General features: G+C 44.5%; 1 protein-coding gene across 12 annotated transcripts in view; it reads left to right on the forward strand.

The window, feature by feature from the left end:
* The window catches only part of CSGALNACT1 (chondroitin sulfate N-acetylgalactosaminyltransferase 1), a 344630-nt gene that overhangs the window by 301524 nt on the left and 20900 nt on the right, over positions 1-22206 (forward strand). For all 12 annotated transcript variants that reach the window (XM_066234116.1, XM_066234107.1, XM_066234112.1 and 9 more), the window contains 2 exons: positions 5468-5684; positions 14953-15054. In XM_066234116.1, the coding sequence (XP_066090213.1) occupies positions 5468-5684; positions 14953-15054 (319 nt within the window). The remainder of the gene's footprint in view (positions 1-5467; positions 5685-14952; positions 15055-22206) is intronic.

A 22206-nucleotide genomic window follows, 5' to 3' on the forward strand; every position in this document is an offset into this window, starting at 1 on the left:
GTGTCTCCATCCGCTCATCCGTAAGACTGAAAAGGCCGGATCAGGCGGGGTCCTCTCATGTTCCCATGCAGAAGGGTAGTTCAGCAGAGAAGAGTTGGAGAGCCCTTACAGCAAAGTGTCTGGAGGACTGGGCGACCCCTTTGGATGGGGAGCGTCATGGAGTCTTTCCAGAGGAGGAGGGCAGTGTGTGTGTGTGTGGGGGGGGGCAGACACATGAGGGAGTGTGTCTGGAGAAAGTGTAAGCCTTTTCAGAGGAGAGCAGTTATCTTGGTAAAATGCACGCAACATGAAGTTTATCATTTTAACTATTTATATTTTTAAGTTTACGTTTTTGTGGCATTAAGTACATAACATAGTTATGTAACCATCGCCGATACCATTTCTACAACCTTTTCATCATGTCAAATAGGAGCTCTGTGCCCATTAATCACTAAGTCCTCCCAGCCCCTGCCAACCCCCAATCTACTTTCTGTCTCGATGACTGGCTATTCTGAATTCCTCAGATTAAGTGGGATCCTACAGTATTTGTCCCTTTGTGACTGGTTTATTTCACTTAGCACGTGTTTCCAATGTTCATTGTGTTGTAGCCTGTATCAGCATTTCATTCCTGCTTAAGGCTGAGTAATAATCCATTGTATGTATACACCACGTTTTGTTTATCCATTTGCCTGTCGAGGGAGGTGTGGGTTGTTTCCATCTTTTGGCTATTGCGAAGAATGCTACAGTGAACATGTGTGTACAAGTATCTGTTCGAGTGTCTGTTTTCATTTCTTTGGGGTACATACCTAGAAGTGGCATTGCCGAATCATATGATAGTTCTGTGTTTAATTTTTGAGGAACCGCCAAACTGTTTTCCACAGAAGCTGCCCCATTGTGCATTCCCACCAGCACTGCAGGAGGGTTCCCGTCTCTCCTGGGGGAAGCGTAGCTGCACGTGCTCGGTCTAAACCAACTTGCCTGGAGCCCAGATTTCACACGAGGCAGGGGCAAGACCTCCAGTAAGCACAGTAGATCAGGGCCAGATTATGGAGGTCTTAACAGCTGGCCATGGTCTTGGTACTTGATTCACTCTGGGAAGCTGGCGAGGGCTCCTGAGCCAGGGGAAGAGCTGGATCAAAGTAGCACTACAGGAAGGCTAAGGGTCAAAGGATATGTGCAGGATGTGTTGGGCCCTGGAAGTGGCACATGGGTCGGCAGAAGATGGCAATGACCCAGCTGGGGGACCTGCTCCATGGAGGAAGGTAGGAAAGGCCGGGATGAAAGAGGAGAGACTTGTGGGCTCAGCAGTGCAGCATGGGCCACAACTGGTGCACATTTGTGTTGAGTGAGGGTAATTAAGGTGTGATACCTCCTTGACCTCATGATTTCTGAGCTCCGGCGTTGAGAACAGGATGTAGAGAGGGGGCCTGCATCTGGTTAGCTCCCTGTCTGCTGAAGGCACAGACATGTGCATGGAGCTGTATTCGGATCCAGAGGTGTGCTCCTCTGATTGGCCATTCCAGGGCCTGGGCCCCTTCAGGAGGATAAGACGGGCATTAGGGTGCTTGCACAGAGAGCAGAAACACCAAACTCAAAGTAAGGATGGAGAAAAAGAAGGGGAAAGAAGCTGCCAGAGTGTCTGAACCAAAATGTAAGCTAGCTCCAAAGTTCTTATTTTGATGCTCAGTTTGCATAGTGCGTAGACCTGATATTCTCCTACAAAATATCATAAGGGAGGTGTTTGTGCGGCCGATTTGCTTTGCATTTGCCCTTGTGCATGCCAGCTTATTGGTTGAAAACCATTCCTGCCTCAGAATGCTTCTGCCCCTTTTCTCTCAGTCCATTTGCTTTTCCACCACTAAAGATTTCTAGCAGGCACAGGGGTGGAGTCGGTGCCATTTGTGTTACAAGGAGCCTGGGAGTGCTGTGTGTGCCCAGGTGTGGGAGCGTGAGCCTCTGGGTGTAGTGGCAGATGGTTGGGGGTGGATTGGATTTTAGTGGACATAGGTTACAAGAGAGTACTGTATTTAAAATAGAATTAAGGGATCTAAAATCAGGTTTCTAAGCCATGATTAATTTAATTAGGCAGAGTATGGGGAAATATGGTAAGAAGTTGATGTAGTAACTGTTTCATGCCCTGGGTTGTGGAAGACAGTGAGAAAGCAGCTAAAATTGTGGCCACAAGGTTAGCCTGGATGCCCCGGCCTTCCTGACAGGAAGGGGTGCCACTCCCAGAGAGCACTGACCAAGGCTGCCCCCTGCCCGCTGGGTGACTGTGCCCACTCCGCCAAGGCAGCCATCCTGCTCTGGTTACAAAAATCAGTGTTAATAAGAATGATTACATTTTCTGGCTTCTTTATAAATAGATGCCCATCTCTTGAGACAGGTTTGTGTATATTTCTACCTTTCTTTTCAAATCTGTGGATTTAGGTCTAAAAATTGATGATGCTGATCCTGGTCCTGAGAGAGAAGATGACTCAGTTAAAAAGAAAAAAATCGCCTGCCCCCATACATTTTTATCCGCACGTGGAGCTGTCAGCAGCCTCTTCTACGCCTGCTGCTGTGTGGACAGGGCACGGCTGCTGCTGTGTGGACAGGGCACACCTGCTGCTGTGTGGACAGGGCACGCCTGCTGACGTGAGGACAGAAGCTTGACAGGAGGCAGCCGGCACCCCGGCAGGCCTCCTTCGGTGTGGCACCCTCTTACCGAATGTGATGCCTTTCTGACTCAGCCCCGCCGTGTTTGGACCCTGGGCGCTGAAGTTGTATCCAGCTGGGTGGACACTGGTGGTGGGGGAAGAGCCTTTTTTCTCCATGAGTACTAGCTGCCCAAGGGAATTAGACTTTGAAGGGAACCACTTGGTATTTTCAGAGGTTCACTGAGCTTCCTATGTGTAAAGCCAGTAGCCACGGCCACCATCACAGCTGCCTGGCCCATGCAGGTTCGCATTTGATTCGGACAGATGGTAATGAAACAATGGAGCCAAAAACTGGTGGGCCATTAGCTTTAATCCTAGCTTGCACCCGGCGGGCAAGTAATACACACAGTGGGAAAACACTTCCCCTTCTATTCAGGGCTCCCAAAGCCACTGACTTCTCCGAGTTTCCTAGAATCAAAGTTTCTACCTCACCAGCACTATTCACTTCTGTTCCCCATCTCATCTCCTTCTCTCTGCACAAACTCTGCACAAACTGGCTTCTCCTTCAGCACTCCACCATCTTGGCTGCTTCTCCTCTCCTCCACATGGCCTTTCTCTGCTCTGCTCTCTAATGCTAATCTCAGGAATAGAGAGCAAGTCCCCAGTCTGTTTCCATTTTATAGTGTAGAAATCAAAACCTTTAATCCAATATACAAACAGGGAAGTCTCTGATACAAAGTCACTTAACTGGGGCATAATGGGATTCCTCATGAGAGTGCACCACCCCACATCATGCAACAGTCAAGGGTTAGACTATAACGACCTGGCCTGCTTATAGCCTGTCCCCCACACCCAATACAAACTATAAGCGAGCAAACATATACATCATATTTACAAACTTATTTGACCAACACTAAGGAATGAACCTCTTTCTTTCTTTTGTAAATGGCCCCTGCAGGGACCTGAATTCTGTTCCAACATGAGCTCAGCAGACCTTCTCTCGGCGTCCCTGACTTTGAGGGCTGCTGAGCCGTCTACCTGTCACCCGAGGAAGCGACGAAGTCTTCATGAGAGGACTTGGTCCTGGTGACTGGGCTTTTTGCACATTTTGCATCTCCAGACAGGCCCATGAGACCACTGTGAGGAATGATACTATATAAAAAGTCACAATCCTGCTTGACCAGGCAGTGGTGCAGTAGATAGAATGTCAGCCTGGGACGCATAGGACCCAGGTTCAAAACCCAAGGTCGCCGGCTTGAGCACAGGCTCACCAGCTTGAGTGCAGGGTCACTGGCTTGAGCGTGGGATCATAGACATGACCCTATGATCACTGGCTTGAGCCCAAAGGTTGCTGGCTTGAGCCCAAAGGTCGCTGGCTTGAAGCCCAAGGTTGCTGGCTTGAAGCCCAAGGTCGCTGGCTTGAGCCCAAGGTCGCTGCTGTAGCCCCCCAGTAAAGGCACATATAAGAAAGCAATCAATGAACAACTAAGGTGCCATAACGAAGAATTGATGCTTCTCATCTCTCTTCCTTCCTTCCTGTCTGTCCCTATCTCTCCCTCTTTCAGTCTCTCTCGCAAAAAAAAAAAAAAAAAAGAAAAAAAGAAAAAAAAAGTCATAATCCCAAAGTCCTCTCTGTCACACCGGAAAGAGAGCCAAACTTTGAACAGGATCAAAGAGGCCAGAAACCCAGCGTTGTAGGATGAAAAGCACCCACCAGGCAAAGAACTGAAAGGAGTACTTGGCAATGTTGGTCAAAAAGAGCAGAGAGGAGGGAGAGGGAGGAAGAGAGAAAAGTGGGTTGGGGAGAGGCCTTGAAAACTGTTACTGCCCCGAGGCTGTTATTTTCCCTTTTATAAAAAGGGAAATTTTATAGCTACTCAAAGACGGGGAAGTGCTCTCTAGTTAATGTGGAGAAGGAGAGGAAGGGACCTGGGAAAGAAAACATGGCAAAATCAAAGATAAGACACAGGAAGCTTATCTGTTGATTTTACCTTTTTTTTCTTCTGAGGATAGGAAAAACGCCCACACACTGGTGATAAGGGCAGGCAGGGAGCATGGGCGCCAGGGGTTGTGTGCTCACTGGATAGGGAAGTTCCGCCTGAGGGCTGGGCTGTGATGCGGGCTTATCCCTTCCACCTGACGAATGAGAGTGTGTGGAGTTTAGTAACAGTGACGTGAGGTGGAGCACATTTTGGGGACTTGCTCTGGAGCACTGAGCTATGCTGCTTCTCAGAGATAGGAAGGACAGTATGAAATTAAGATGTGTGCCTGCCGTGGTGCTGGCTGCTTTAAGTGCATTCTGTTTTAATGCTTCCAGAAGCTTCCAGAGGGCCACATGACCCATAGGACTTGCCCTGAGCCACTTCAAGTTACCTTAATTAGATCACTATGGTCAGTTCATCTGAAATGGCTATACTTTTTAAGAGATTGTATTAATGCATTATTTAAATTAAATATAATAATTATATTTATCTAATCACTGCAGAAAATGCAGAGGAGCAGAAAAGAAAAAACACATAACCCCATTCCACATCATAGCCAGTCTTATTTTGACATATTTCTTCATAGTCCTTTTTTTTAATGCTGCTAAATATAATTTAATATCCAACATTCCAAACATCTCCTCGTGTTTTTATGAGGTCTTTATAACTGTGCTTTTTAAAAAATTAATGGTATTTTTATTTCCTTGGGGATTTTTTTAAAATGCGAGCATTTTGAGTTTTCTAATAATTATTAGATGTAGAGATTTAGTCTTTATTTAATTTGTTTGTTGTTTTTTTAAAACAACATTTTGTGCTAGATCTTGACTATTAAAAACAGGCTATCTCTGCTTGCGTTTCTGTTAACAGGGATCTACCGCACTGAGAAGGATAAAGGCACTTTGTACGAACTCACGTTCAAAGGGGACCACAGGCACGAGTTCAGACGGCTTGTCTTGTTTCGACCGTTTGGCCCTATCATGAAAGTAAAAAAAGAAAAACTCAACATGGCCAACACGCTTATCAACATTATCGTGCCACTGGCGAAGAGGGTGGACAAGTTCCGACAGTTCATGCAGAATTTCAGGTCTGTTTGTCTGCACCTGTTTATCTTCCCCTGTGTGGTGCATGTTAAAACGCTGATATCATTTCCCGTCATCTCCCTCATTTCCCCTGCCAAGGACAAAGGCTTCTTTCTCCTCTTGTTCAGCTCTGTTTTCTTCATATCAACTTTATCATTCGTGTGTTTGCCTTTCCCTAAAGCAATTAGAAGGCTGCCACAGATAAGCAGCTTTGCCTTCAGAAGGGGAACACAGGAAGGACGGGGTTTTCGTCAGGATCTACACAGATGGCCTCCTGCCTGCTGCGTTCGGTGCTGACTTGAGTTGGGGCTCAGCTGTGGGGACAGCAGGGGCTGCTGGGCTACTTCATCAGTAGACTGGGCCCTCTCCCCGACCCTGAAAGGCACGGGCCACGTGGCCGTGGACTCATTCTGGAGGCTGGCTTCGTTTGCTGACCTGCTCTAGCAGTGGCTGGAATGGATTGAATCAGATCTATGTTTTATTCTAATGCACGTCTCCTCAGAGATTAAATTTAGAATTATGCCAAGAAGTTTCCAAGCACTCATTCATGTAGCTACTCAAGAAGACTAAGTGGGGTTTTACTTTCAGATGCAGAAATGTAGGTTTTCCATGTGTGTCTTCAAGGTCTTGTGCAATGTGGGATCTTACAGGTTATTATGGCCAGCACTCATTCACTGGTTGAGGTTAGTTGACTAATTTACCTAGCCAGCTTGTTTTAAAGATAGAAAGTCAAATGTGTCTAATTATAAATCTTGGAAGATCAAACTTATTTTTAATCTTTTATTATTAAAATCATATTATTTAAAACAAGTAGTGGTCAGTATAAGGGGATGGTTGATAACTCAAAATTCTGGAAAATAAATGCATACTTTTTTTTTTTTTTAATTCGGTGAGTGGAAGGGAGACAGAGACAGACTCCCTCATGTGCCCTGCCGGGATCCACCCCGCAAGCTCACTAGGGGGAGATGCTCTGCCCATCTGGGGCGTTACTCTGTTGCTCAGCCAAGTTCTTCTTAGTGCCTGAGGTGGAGGCCATGGAGCCATCCTCAGTGCCCTGGGCCAACTCTCTCCAATTGAACCATGGCTGTAGGAGGGTAGAGAGAGAGAGTGAGAGAGAGCAAGGAGAGAGGGGCAGGGGCGGAGAAGCAGAAGGACGCTCCTGTGTGCCCTGACTGGGAACTGGACCTGGGACTTTCACAGGCTGGGCCGACACTCTACCACTGAGCCAACTGGCCAGGGCCGAATGCTTTTTGTTTAATTTTCACATTTGAAGAATAACCCCTTTCTAATTAAATTTTAAGGCCAGAATTCAGTAGTCTTAGAAGAGACCTTTGGAGGTCATTCGGTCTAATCTTCCCTTAATTCACAATCCCTTGAGAGCATTCCTGACATCTAGTTTTTCTATGCAATGTATGTGTGTACCAGGTAGCTACCTACTTCACAGGTAGGCTGCCTCTATGCTGAGCTGCTCTAGATAGAAAGCTCACTCCTATTAGGACCTGAAGTCCACCTCCCTGTAATTTCTACCCAGTGGGTCCAGTTCAGCCTCTGAAGAGTCGACTAAACAAATCCATTTCCTCTTAAACATCATAGTCTTCTAAGAATTTGAAGAAAGCTATCATAACTCCCTTTGTCTTTTCCGTGATGTCGCACGGAGTAGGGTGGAGTGATCTTCCCATCAGTTCCCAGTTGGTAGAATACCCCTGCGGGCACATTCACTTGACTGTCGATTTTTCTGGCTCCAGTCCTGAAGTGTTTGTGTGGCTTTGTCTTCTGTCAGCTTCCTTCGGTGTTTCTGTGTTCTCTGTCTGTGTTCTTTATGTAGTGGCAGAGTGCTGCTGGTTGATGAAGCATCACATCCTTACAGGGACTGAACCCGTGTTTGGCACTAGGGCATTATGGCAACTCATTACTCCTGTGGCTGGTGTGCCCATTTCCAGGACTAGTTCTTGTAAGTTTCTTTTGCTGGGAAGCTGCCAAGAGCTTGCCGGATTAAGGGCCCTGAGATTTGCTTCCACTCATAGGGCAGTTTCTGAATGTGCTGGGCTTGGTGAGGTAGTGCTTGTGCTAAAGGTATGTCTACTCAGTGAAAGGTCGCCTGCTCTGCTTAGGACTCCAGGGCCTGGAATTGCAGGATAAAAATGTACACACACACCCATATATAACACAATATATGTAAGATGCATACTGCCTAGTGTCATGAGAATTGCACGTAGTTAACAATAGAAATAAACCGAGAAGGGAATATTGTTGAAAAAAGTAAAATTGAAAAAGCTTACAGGGCCTGACCTGTGGCGCAGTGGATAAAGCGTCGACCTGGAAATGCTGAGGTCGCCGGTTCGAAACCCTGGGCTTGCCTGGTCAAGACACATATGGGAGTTGATGCTTCCAGCTCCTCCCCCTTCTTTCTCTCTGTTTCTCTCTCTCCCTCTCTCTCCCCTCTCTAAAAATGAATAAATAAATAAATAAAAAGATAAAGCTTACAAGTCACCAAAATTGAGATGGTGAAATGAAATGTAATTCTAGTTAATGTTTTAAAAACAAGTAAGTCCTAGGGCCTCCTTTCCTGGCTGTCCCTCTTGAGATGCCCATGGTCGAGTGTAGGCAGGAGAAGGCGGGTTGGGTGACTGGTTACGCAGATGGGACATTTGGAGGGTCTGTGCGTGTGTGCTGGACACATGACCACATGTAGGGCTTAGAGGACGAGTTGGAGAGGCAGCACCTGCCTTCAGGGAGAGTCAGTCTAGTCACACGACACTAGAGGCTGCGGCAGAAATAGATACATGGGACAGTGGGACACAAGAGGGGATTCCCAGGACAGAGGCCACCTGAGTGGGGAGTTTGTTCTGTGGTCCAGGGGCTTCTGAGTGTATTGAGGTCTCTGAAAACAATGAGCCTAGAGAGAGTACCCAGTTCTGAGGCTGTTTAGTTCTGTGCCAGGACTCAGTCAAGGTGGCCGTTCCCATCCTCCAGCAGAGAGGTGATTGTTCAGTGTGCAGCTTTAGCACGGCTAATTGAACGCAGAAAAAATGGATTTCTTCATAACAAAACCCAGAGTAAACTCTGGTCATTTAAATATTTAAAGGCAATTAATATGACCATAAAAAGTATTGGGAGAAAATATAAGGGGCTACTTATTAAATATTTGATGTTGTCTTTATGATGTCCCTTCCATCCCAAGATTGGAAATGATTACCTATGGTAGGCACTGGATCCTTCTGAATTCTCTCCATTTTATAAATATTTGTATAGTTACCATATATTTTGTCATCCAATGACAGTTTTCTTTGGCTTTTATAATTTAAACATGACTTTTTCATTTGTAAAAGTGATAACACGGCTATTTTAAGACATTTAAACAAAATAGATAGAACAAGGATTAAGTTATTTAAAAATTCACTCCTGATTGTGTCTCCCCAAATTAATCATTTTACATATTAACTGAATACTATTCTAAGTACCTTTCTTTGTATATTTGCAGATGTAAGAATAACTTGCTAGCCAGAAATAATTTAATACAACATAAGTATACTATATATCCTATTTTTAATTGAATTTTATTTAGATATTGAGTTCAGAGAAAGAGAGAAAGAGAAACATCAATCTGTTATTCCACTATTTATGGATTTATTGGTTGATTCTTGTATGTGCCCAAACCAGGGATCGAACCCGCAACCTTGCATATCAAGATGCTCTAACCAGCTGAGCAACCCAGCCTGAGCAGATTCTATTTGTAATTAAAAAGTTAAATTTTGCTGTACTTAAATATATAGAAGAGAATCTGAAGTATTATGGAAGAAATTGTTGATTTGTAAAAAAATGTTTCTCAACTCTAAGAGATACTGCTTCCTAAAAGAATCCTCTGCAGGTAAAAAAAAAGTGATTTTGCAAGACAAAAATTGGAATTATTATGTATTTTTTTTTACTACACATTTTAATTTGAGACTGGATTCATTGAAAAATTACAATAAGAAGCGGAAATCGGCACAGTTATGCTTTCTCCTTCTATGTCCTATTTTCCAATCTTGTTAGCTACATAGTATTTTTTCCTTGTCAGGGTTTGCAACCTTTCTGTTCTGGTTTATAACCACAGTTCCGGTACTGAAGCGGATTTAGTGTACTAGTTAGCAGTCCTCTGACAACAGCTTCTTCATTCCTGAGGCTGTGGTTGGCTATAGTTCGTGGTCAAGAAACTGCCGCAGCCTCTAGTGTCGTGTGACTAGACTGACTCTCCCTGAAGGCAGGTGCTGCCTCTCCAACTCGTCCTCTAAGCCCTACATGTGGTCATGTGTCCAGCACACACGCACAGACCCTCCAAATGTCCCATCTGCGTAACCAGTCACCCAACCCGCCTTCTCCTGCCTACACTCGATCATGGGCATCTCAAGAGGGACAGCCAGGAAAGGAGGCCCTAAGACTTACTTGTTTTTAAAACATTAACTAGAATTACATTTCATTTCACCATCTCAATTTTGGTGACTTGTAAGCTTTATCTTTTTATTTATTTATTTATTTATTCATTTTTAGAGAGGAGAGAGAGAGGGAGAGAGAGAAACAGAGAGAGAGAAGGGGGAGGAGCTGGAAGCATCAACTCCCATATGTGTCTTGACCAGGCAAGCCCAGGGTTTCGAACCGGCGACCTCAGCATTTCCAGGTCGACGCTTTATCCACTGCGCCACAGGTCAGGCCCTGTAAGCTTTTTCAATTTTACTTTTTTCAACAATATTCTTTAAGAAGAATTATAAGTTATTGAGAATACAATATCTGCATATTACCTTGATATGTTTAACTTGGCTGGACTCCAAATTCTTGGGGGGACACTTACTTTCCTGAGGACTTCGTAGAGATTCTTCGGGTATTAATGGGAGCTTTCATGGGAGAGGTGTTTGCACAGTTTTATTTTGTTTCTCCTGATTTTGACTGACTTTTGCTTGACTGCCCAAAGAATTTCTTCTTTCATTGTGATGCATAGTAATTTAATCAGTGTATGTTTTCTCCCAGTGTCTACGGTCCTGGCTCAAGTTTTCCTGTACTTTAATTTCCTTTTATCCTGTGTGATTCTTTAATTTCAGGGAACATTTTTGCTGCCCTAATTTTGAGTACTTGTCCTGCTTCGTCTGTTGGAGTCTCTGCTTCGCATATTCTCAGGTTTTCTCCATGTTTTTAGCTTCTGTTTGTTGGTACCTTGGTCTTTGATCGCTTTCACATAAGCCTTTCCTTTAGGCAAGGAATTTGCTTTTCAGGTATCTCTTTTCCATGCCTTGGTATTTTTAGTTACTACTTTTGTTTGTATTGTTTATTAATGCATTTGTTGAGCATAGAATGTGCCTGTGAACCTTAAGCTGTTATTTCGGTTATTTCCTCTTTGAACTTTTAAAAATTGAATTTACATATTTATTAAAGTGGGAAACATTTGTAAGACGTTTTCTTCTGTGTGAGTTGTATTTTCTTTCAGACTGGATTTTGTGCTGGCTTTTTGAACACTGCTGCTTTCTTAATCCTCTCGTTCTCTTTCCTCTTTGAATTTTGTTGTTACTGTTGAAATGTGGTAGCTGTGCTGTTTGTCCTCATCCTTCCCCTGCGTGGGACGGAGGGCCGCCCAGACTGTTTGCTCTGACGTGGCCGGCTTCTCCCTGGCTCCTTCCGCGTCGTGACTGAGAAGCGTTTGTGCCCCGCTCCTGGCTGTATTCTGACAACAGGCTATCTGTTGTTCTAGCTCCATCATTTGTAGTCCAGGAGAACGAGGAGAGGAGAGGAAGAGCTCAGCCGAGGTTCTGTGCAGCCTCGGTTGGAGGTTTCCCATTCCTGCAGCTCTTCTGAGTCCCGGGCCGGGTCTGTGAGCTGCACCAGGCTCTGTCTGCCTCGTTGTGGACGGATCTTTCACCCGAGGTGTGAATCTTCGGCTCTTAGGATGGACCCTCAGTTGAGGCGTGAACATCAGCAAGAGTCAGCCCCATTATTTTACTTCTCTTATTTCATTTGCTTGTTGTCCTTAGCAGCTCTTTCCAAAACTCCCACTCTACTTAAAGGTATGTGGGTGTCAGGGGCAGACAGACAAGGTGCTTCGTCCGGCGGCCAGTGTCTCTCGCCCCTTCCTCTCTTCCTGCTTTTATTACAGATCCTGACCAGACGTGATGGTCTTTGCCCTTTGGTTCTGCCAAGTACACCCTTTCTTGCAGAGGTTACCTCACACAGCATAACTGGGTTAGTTCTACCTGCTTTCTCTACTTCGCATAGGATGTGGAGAGGCCAACTATTCCACCCTGGCTGTTCCGGTGCCAACATCCTGAAGTGGGAGTTGGGGCTCCGGTCTCTTCCCAGACCAGCCGTTCCCCTGGGCTGCCTTCTCCCCACCCCAGCTGCTTCTCCAGCTCCTCTTCTGCAGGCAGGCGCCGGAGCTGGGAGCCACATGAGGCTAAATTAGAGGCTTCCATTTCTTTCCTTGGACCCCCCCCCCTTGTAATATTTAAGGTAGAAGAGTATGTCCCTTTCATTGGTCATTTATTGGTAGCAAGACTTTTGCCATTCTGTATTTTTGGTACGTGGTTTGCAATTATTACCGCTTGAATTTAATGTATTTAAAACAGTGTCCTTTAAAAGGTAAATACCCTTTGTAGACCACCCAGCTGTTACTGCAGTGATCCCACCCTGCCTGGTACCATAGCTCTTCAGCTGTCCATTTCCTCTAATGCACTGTAAAGGCTCTGAGGCAGGTAGGGCGACCAGTTGTCCCAGTTTCCTTGGGCCTGAAATGTTCCCTGGGATGTGGACTTTCAGTGTTAAAACCTGGAGAATCCCAGGCAAACTGGATGGTTGGTTCCCCAATAGGGACACATATGGTTATTTTGTTTTTTAATCTGACTATAATGAGAACAATGCATTGCAAAATAAGTTAGCTCAAAGGATCCAGGCAGGCTTTGTCCAGGTACAAATAATTACAGCAGACCGCAGACAGCTTCATGTATACAGTCACCCACATACACACTCTTTCTCTTCACATCATTGGGATAGAGTCTAGTGAGAATTCTTTTGAAAAAAATACAGACATTACAAGACCATTCAGACAGATAGCGATGTTTCCATAGTACTGTGCTCATTCTCTCGTTGAGTGCTTGTTCATTGCATTATAGGCAGTTCCAGTCATGAATAATAGATAGAGAGCTTCTCAAGGGCAGACATGCCTTTCATTTTTTAAGCTCCCCGGTAGAGTATCTGGCACATGGTGGTTTGTTGAATGAAGAAAGGAATTAATGAATAAATAGAATGGAACCCCAGAGTGGACCTCGGAACAAATTCTGCTTTGCCTCTTTGGGAAGCCTTATCAGTGAATGAAAAGTAAAGGTCCATTGTATCTGTTTTATTCCTTGAAAACAGAAGTGCTTTGAATGGACCTTAAAATGCCAGCAAAGATGTTTCTAGAAAAACAACAACAACCAAGAACACTTTTTTTTATTCAGGCTCGGTGGGTGACCCTCTAATGATCCTGGGATGGATTTTTTTCCAGCTGCACACACAGTTTTAAAGCATACTTTTGGGGGCACTTTGCACTGTATGTGTGCTTTCATTCTACCTGGCGGGTGCACAGAAGGGCTCGTTTATGTACAGAGGATTTTATTGTCAGTAGGTGATGGTTCATTCTGCCGGACGGGGGCTCTGAGGGAGCTTTCAGTTTTGAAGCACGTTGTCACATCCTGGGCCTCTGTTTTTGGACCCTTCTCCGCTGCTAAGAGCTCTGCCATCAGTCTGGGTCTCAGGGGCAACTCTTACCTTTCTTCCACAGGAAACAAACACCATTCTCAGAGCCACGTCTGTGAACTGGGTGAGCGCTGCATGCCTCTGACCCGGGGTCAGTATAATCTTCCCTTCTGTTTCTTCCACCTGGAATTCTCTTTTCTTCCTCTCTCCCTTTTTAAACCCTGTCCATCTTTCAGAGCCCCAGCCATTCCGGCCCACAGAATTTCCTGTGCTTTCCGGATTCTCTATAATGGTTATCGGTGCCACAAATTGTCCTTATTTGATTTGAGCTCGTTTTATTTCTTATGTAAGATTTTTGAGGTCAGGAACTATATCTTTTATTTCTTTGGATTTCTCCCAGCAACCTGAGCTAGACAATCGCTCCTTTTTGATGTCATTATAAAATGCATTGAATAAATTGGCCTCTGCAATTAGAGCTTAGGGATTTCTGGAAAGCTATGATGTGGATTGCTCTTTGGGGGTTAAGGAAGGTAGCTGACACAGAGATGAAAGAAATAAGATGGAAATACATGCAAAATATCAAAATATCATAAAATATTATCTCACCGGTAGAATCTTTCCATTAACACGCTTCCAGAAAACACCTGTTAAAATTATTCACATGCGCATATAAATGTATACACAGATATATACACATAAACACATGTTTAAATACACATATTTACATATACACATATATTAATTCACATGCACATATCTTCCCATGCATGTATACACATGTTACATGTAAAGATAAAATAAACCCTCAGCAGAGGATCGTTCCATGCTAGCTAGGTGTTACCATTGAGGGAACAGGACATGGCAACTAGCGTAAGCTTTGGAGGGGAATGCAGGCGTAGACCAGCCCAGAGCCGGAGGCCCGGCCCCGAGAGGGCTGCCTGGTTGGAGCGTGAGGTGCCAGGTGCCTGGGACAGTCAGAGTCACAGAGAGGAGACATGGGGATGTAGTGAAGGTGACTGTGTCTATTGGGAAGGGTGACAGGCAGTTCCTGCACTTCTGCTGTATCATTCTCTCAGCCTTTGTGTGTTCCCAAGGGCTTCTACAGTCCCAAGGGAAAGGATGTCATTCTTACGTTTACACATGGGGTCTTCAAAACTGGTGCACAACAGAAAAGTCGTAGACAAGAATTCTAGTCTCACCCTCTCTGGACTTTTGTTCGCTGTCTATAAGGTGCAAGTTGTGTGTCCTTTATTTCATAGACTTCTTCTGGCAAAGAAGGGTAGGATCAATGTCCTTGTCATGACACTGGATGGTCCCAGTGGGCTGGGCCTATGGCCGATTGGACCTGTGGCCTCGGAGTTGTCATTTACCAAACCTGCGCATTCAAAGTTCATTGTTCTCAGATAAGTACAAGTTCAGGTACTTGGGACGGTCAGCCAGAAATCCCCATCTCTGCTCTCCTGGCGTTCACTCAGTTTACTTTAAAACCCTTTTGCACTTTTACAAAATAGGTATTTGTCTGGGCTTTTACTGTTATTCGGAAAACAGGTCCAGACATGCATGTGTTTTGTTTTCTAGGGAGACATGCATCCAACAGGATGGGAGGGTTCATCTCACCGTGGTTTACTTTGGGAAAGAAGACATGAATGAGGTCAAGGGAATACTTGAAAACACTTCCAAGTAAGTACGACGTGGAGCCGTAAGCAGGAGTCCTGATAACGGAGCTCATACACATCCAAAGCTGAAACTCCCGCTTGTGTTTTATTTTCCTTAATACTGTGGGTGGACTAGGGGATTGGTTGACTGCTGGCCATGTGCAGGGAGAATTCTGTGCCCTCTTTCCCGGGGACACCACCCTGCCTGATGCTGTCCTCATTGTGCAGGGTGTTGACTTTGACTCTGATATAAACTGTCCTGAGCAGCAGAGATAAGGAGCCCGGGCTTCTTTGGGCTTCCGCACGACTGGATGGCCGCCCTCTTGGCACTGCAGATTTGAGGTCTTGATGCCACAAAGCGGTAATTAGGGGGGTACAGCTGGGCCGTGAGCTCCATCTCAGCCACAGCCTATAAGCGGGGGAGATATCCATGCTTGGCTCTCACCCACATGGTCTCACCCTTCTGACTTTCATTCATTATGCATTTTGAGAGATTGAGGGGAAGCCAAGAGTGATGGCTGGGGCAGGAGCCTTAATTAAATCTACTCAGTTGAACAGAAATTATTTAACCAAAACCTTTAGACCTAGGGTTGTATATTTATACCCCATTGATCAGTTGTATGGGGGAATAAATGTATTCAACAACAGCAGAGATGGATTTTTTTTTCCTACCACAATACATATACAAGTATTTATTAACTAAATAAATATCTATGGCATTTTCTATTAGTGAGGAAGAATGGTATTGGCGTGCTCCCCTGGGTTTGCCATGGAGGTTTACAGGGTTTCAGTTGAATAATTGGGGGTATAAAAGTGGGGGTGGTAGTTTCTCATTAAGTGAACCTTGGAGGGTAGTTAGTAATACTCAGTGGCAGAAATGGTCAGAATAAATCCATATGGTCTAAATAGAAACAGGGCCTCTGATTTGAATTTCTGGTAAATGGTAATAGAACGATAGTCACAGGATAACATTCTAAGATTGAGTGCCCTTTTTGTATTTATTTGCATGCTTTGTTACTAATTTTGTATTACTAGGCACAAGGTCTGAATGCTCATTATAATTACTCAAACGTTCTGAGGCAGTCCACTAGCCAAATTTTTTCCACCACTTTTTGTAAATAAAGTTCTATTGGGAATGCAGGCATGCTTACGTGTTTACATGTGATTTATGGTGGCTTTTCTGGTACAACTGCAGAGTTGATTTGTTGTGACAGAGATTGTATGACTCACAAAGCCTAAACTCTTTACTCTCTTGTCCTTTACAGAAAAAGTTTGCTGACCTCTGTTTTAAATCAATAAGGAGTTAAGAGTTTAAAACTAGTAACAGCTAAAAGCTGTAGCCTCTGTTGAAGGGAGATCAAAGAGAATAAAATAGTCAAATATCCTAAATGTATGTGAAATAGAAACCTCTCAACTGCGATGCATTGCAATATCCTTTTCATCTATGCTTAGGCATGAGGAGCATGAATTATTAGAATCCGTGTCCTCTGCACAGGATAGCTTTTAATATCTCTGGAAGTGTCCATCCCTGGGCATGCATCTTTTTAAAGTTTCCCAGGTGATTCTAACATGCAGCCAGGATTGAGAGCTGTTGTCTGAGAAAGTGGCAGTCCATCCAGGAGATGCCCGTGACTGGCCTTGATTGCAGCTGGCCACTCATTCCGAGGTACTTTTATGTAGCTATCCAGGTGATCCTGAAGTGTAGCCACGATCAAGAACCTCAGTCCTGTTGGGTCTGACTTCTTCCTAGGTCATCAAAGGATGACCAGACATTTGATGATAGATGGATACATATTACTAGCTTTACACAAGTCCGATGGATGAATGGCTGGCCAGTTTAGACGTTGTGATGGGAAATACCCTTTCGAGTGACTAGAATGCTTAAGGACTGATGTTATCAAGGCATTTTTTTTTTTACCATATCAAATGACCTGGCAAGCTGAGTTCTCAGTCAAGGTTGTTTGATGAGCAAAGAATGAATAGACTCTGAACAGAAAAAGTGACATCATTTGAGTGGGAGGGAGGGATCTTTAACTTAAAATTTTGAAAAATTTCCAGAGGTTCATCTACCCAGAGCAGAGAACTTCACGTTAGAGACCGAATTGATCAGGGCTTTGAAGAGATGCTACAGAAACTTTGATAACTTTTTCTGTGTTTTGATGTCCTTCCTCATTCTGCTAACTGGTGACGTCTGCAGTGTCAGCCTTGGGGCGTGTCTTACCCCATCCATTGTGTCGCTTTGACCCGCCCTCCTCTGCCTGGAAAGCTCCACGCTCTGCAGCCACCCTAGGTGGTCGCACACTGCTGTACCACCGTGCCCCCTTCCTGACCACCCTGCCTCAGCACCCACGCCCCAGCCTGGTACCCACGCTGGCTCTCACTCTTAACCTTGTCTCCACACTTACTGCTCCCAGCTAAGCCGGGCGCATAGTCGGCCCCTCTGGCCTTTGCTCCCATTTTCTCTACTACTTGGCGTTTTCTCCACCCCCCTTTCTACTTACATCCCCTGCCCTTCCAGCGCCACCTGGGTCAGCACTCCCTTTCAGCACCGGTTATGTTTGGCAGTTGGCACGTGATTTGGTATTTACATTCCTTTTGACGTTCAAACTAAGTTAAAGGCTGCTTAATAAGTGGTCCCATATTACACACCTCTTTGTAACTCCAGCCCTTACCAGGGTGCCTTAAATCAGACAATGTTCAGTGTTTTACCAAAAGAAGGATAATGCCTGGTATATACTAAATTAGTACACATAGCAATTTGTGTGAAAACTTATATAGAAGGTTTATTTAATCATCTTTATCATTCTTTTAAGATGGTATAACCCTTATTCAAATGTATCTTATCTTTGAATAATAATTAGTATTATTTATGTATAAGATCTTATTTAATATTCACAGCAACATTACAAGATAGATGCTGTTATTTGACCCATTTTGTAGATTAAAAAAAAAACAAAACAAAACCCTGATCCTTAGCAAGGTTGTTACTAAGGCTGCCATCTTGGGCAGCTTGGAGAGCCAGCATCTGAACCTCTGTGAATTTTTAGGACTCTTAGCCTTTAAATTGCACCAAAATTTCAATCCACTGTACTCCATCCTAAAAGCCATCATTGTTCGTTGAAAGTAATAAGATTTGAAGTCAGTCTAAATGAAATTTATCTTGTTTGCTTATCGGCATTGTATCCAGCTAAGTGTATATATTTTAAGACTAACCCAGTCTAATGACTGGGCGACGATTTAGCCGCTGGGTTTGTGGTCATCCAGTTCAGCTTTACCTTGCAGTTGATTGCTAGAGGCCAGTGTTTTGCAAACTGCAGTTTGTGATTCATTAGCGGGTTGTGAAATAGATTCAGTTGGATGATGTTCAATGTTTTAAAAACATTGAAACAGAGTGGATACAAGATATCAGAGTGCATCACAAGTAGTAAGGATAAATATTGTTTCATGAAATTTTAATTTAATCTCAGGTTAATCTCAGTTAATCTCAGGTTAAAGCCTTGCTCAGTAGTTTTCAAATATTCTTGTGCCGTATATAACCTGGGATGCTTTTTAAAATGTACATAGCTGGGATCCAGCCCCAGAAGTTCTGAATCAATAGGCCTGACATGAAGCTTAGGAACTGACACTTAGAATGAATTCCACATGTTGATATGGGTGGCCCATGGCTCACACTTTGAGAAATGCTGGCTTCGGTCGACGTTTGCATGGAGCTATGTACAAAAGCCCTCACTTAATGTCATCAAGAGGTTCTGTGACTTCAAGTGAAATAATTTATAATGAAACCAATTTTATTGTAGGCTAATTGATGTAAATAAGAGTTAAGTTCCTATGATGTTTTATCAATGTTATAATGAAATGATATTGACCATGAGTTAGGAAATTATTTTTAAAAATTGTAACTGGTAGATGAGTTGGCATGAGCTGACACCGACTGCATTGTGAGCTCATCTTTGTTAGCCATGAGGACACAGAGATCTCTCAGAGAGGTTCTCTACATTGTGAGCTCATCTTTGTTAGCCGTGAGGACACAGAGACACCTCTCAGAGAGGTTCTCTACATTGTGAGCTCATCTTTGTTAGCCGTGAGGACACAGAGATCTCTCAGAGAGGTTCTCTACATTGTGAGCTCATCTTTGTTAGCCATGAGGACACAGAGATCTCTCAGAGAGGTTCTCTACATTGTGAGCTCATCTTTGTTAGCCATGAGGACACAGAGACACCTCTCAGAGAGGTTCTCTACATTGTGAGCTCATCTTTGTTAGCCGTGAGGACACAGAGACATCTCTCAGAGAGGTTCTCTACATTGTGAGCTCATCTTTGTTAGCCATGAGGACACAGAGACACCTTTCAGAGAGGTTCTCTACATTGTGAGTTCATCTTTGTTAGCCATGAGGACACAGAGACACCTCTCAGAGAGGTTCTCTACATTGTGAGCTCATCTTTGTTAGCCATGAGGACACAGAGATCTCTCAGAGAGGTTCTCTACATTGTGAGTTCATCTTTGTTAGCCATGAGGACACAGAGACACCTCTCAGAGAGGTTCTCTACATTGTGAGTTCATCTTTGTTAGCCATGAGGACACAGAGACACCTTTCAGAGAGGTTCTCTACATTGTGAGCTCATCTTTGTTAGCCATGAGGACACAGAGACACCTCTCAGAGAGGTTCTCTACATTGTGAGCTCATCTTTGTTAGCCATGAGGACACAGAGACACCTTTCAGAGAGGTTCTCTACATTGTGAGCTCATCTTTGTTAGCCATGAGGACACAGAGACATCTCTCAGAGAGGTTCTCTACATTGTGAGCTCATCTTTGTTAGCCATGAGGACACAGAGACACCTCTCAGAGAGGTTCTCTACATTGTGAGTTCATCTTTGTTAGCCATGAGGACACAGAGACACCTCTCAGAGAGGTTCTCTACATTGTGAGTTCATCTTTGTTAGCCATGAGGACACAGAGACACCTTTCAGAGAGGTTCTCTACATTGTGAGCTCATCTTTGTTAGCCATGAGGACACAGAGACACCTCTCAGAGAGGTTCTCTACATTGTGAGCTCATCTTTGTTAGCCATGAGGACACAGAGACATCTCTCAGAGAGGTTCGCTCTGAGACTGAAGCACTGGAAATGAGACAGTGCATTTGCAACTATGTGACATGACAGAGGGTTTTTATAGTGTGTTGTCAGGTACCTGCCTGCCACGGTGTGTATCAGCATGTCATGCCTCCTTGAAGGGGTTTATTTGACATGTACCCTCAGGAAGAATTTATCAGGACACCCCAGAAGAAAATTTGGGGAGGAAGGTTTTTTTTTATTTATTTATTTATTTATTTATTTATTTATTTATTTATTTTTCCTTTTCTGCATTTTTCTGAAGCTGGAAACAGGGAGGCAGTCAGACAGACTCCCACATGCGCCCGACCGGGATCCACCCGGCACGCCCACCAGGGAGTGATGCTCTGCCTATCCGGGCTGTCGCTCTGCTGCGACCAGGGCCACTCTAGCGCCCGGGGCAGAGGCCACAGAGCCATCCCCAGCACCCGGGCCATCTTTTGCTCCAATGGAGCCTCAGCTGTGGGAGGGGAAGAGAGAGACAGAGAGGAAGGAGAGGGGGAGGGGTGGAGAAGCACATGGGCGCCTCTCCTGTGTGCCCTGGCCGGGAATCGAACCCGGGACTTCCGCACGCCAGGCCGACGCTCTACCACTGAGCCAACCGGCCAGGGCCTGGGGGGGGGGAGGTTTTGGTCTGTTTTGTTTTGATTTGTTTCTGAAATTTGAGCAGAATTGTTGTATTTTATTTTTCTGAGCTGCGGAACTTTTAGATAATGTCATCTGCTAAAGTGAATCCCTCCCAAGTGGATGAGGAGTCGGGCACCCTGGGAAGCCACTCCCACATGAAGGCAGGCACCCTGGGAAGCCACTCCCACATGAAGGCAGATACCCTGGGAAGCCACTCCCACATGAAGGCAGGCACCCTGGGAAGCCACTCCCACATGAAGGCAGGCACCCTGGGAAGCCACTCCCACATGAAAGCAGCACTCGGGCCACGCAGTCTCACTCAGCAATGGATTAATCTGCAGGCCAGTCTGCGGGCCACACAAAATTGGTGGGTGGGCCGCAAGTTTGAGACCCCTGGGCTAGCGTGATTCTTCTTGGTGTTCCGGCTCTTTATGGAGATGTGCCTGTATTTTTTGGAATTCTAAATTGTTCTTTGGGGGATTCGGACATGGCATAGAGATTATAGTTTTATGACAGTGTTAAATTTCCTGAGTGTGATTATTATATTTTTGTAATGTTGCAAAGGAGAATGTCCTGGTTTTTGCAAGATACTTATCTTTGAGGGTAGTTGTCAGGAGATCGGCAACCAACTCTCAAGTGGTTCAGAGGAAGAAGGAAAGAACATACGGCAGATGTTAGCCCTTGGTGAATCTAGGTTAAGGGAGTGTGGGTACTTATACTAGCCTCACATTTCTGAAGATTTACATTTTTTTCCATATAAACAGATCGTGAAAGTGTATTCTGAAAAAATTTAAATAATGTTAAGTTCGTCGTACAATGGAATATAATGCAACAGGTAAAAGAAAGTGATGTCAGCAAAAATGGTGACATAAAGACTCTGCAAACACCCTCCTCTTTAAAAGCAATGAGAGAATTGTTTAAAACAGTCAGAATCCACTTTTTAAGATCTGTAGAAATTAAACAAAACTTGCAACAATCTGGAAAGTGTTTATCTTAGAATAATGACTGAATTTTGGTGTGAGCAGGGAGCTCCGTGGTGCTTTAACTTGCCCTATTCCCACCAAACCCCCGTCAGTTCTTCAGTAGCCATGAAATTCAACAGCCCAAAAGCACAGGATTCTAGAACCACAGCCAGGCAGCCACCAGGGGCCAAATGGGGCTAGAGTGCCTTTATAGCATCATTCCCAGAAAATTGTCATTATCTGGTCTTTCTTGGGATCCCCTGAAAGACCCCACTTACAAGGTTGTCTTTAGTTGACTTGACTCAGAGCTCTGCAGTGGAGAAAAGCCTTTTCTCCAGGAGGTATTTGTCATAAAACAATCATAGAAAGTGTGTAACTTGTGGCTGCCTGAAGTGGTCCTTAAAAGTTGGGGCAAACAAGAGACTAACCAAAAAGCTTAAAGGTGAAGCTGTGGAATGAGGTCTTCACAGGGGCTTGAAA

This window comes from Saccopteryx bilineata, chromosome 6 (assembly GCF_036850765.1).
Source record: "Saccopteryx bilineata isolate mSacBil1 chromosome 6, mSacBil1_pri_phased_curated, whole genome shotgun sequence".
In the NCBI taxonomy this organism is placed as follows: domain Eukaryota; kingdom Metazoa; phylum Chordata; class Mammalia; order Chiroptera; family Emballonuridae; genus Saccopteryx; species Saccopteryx bilineata.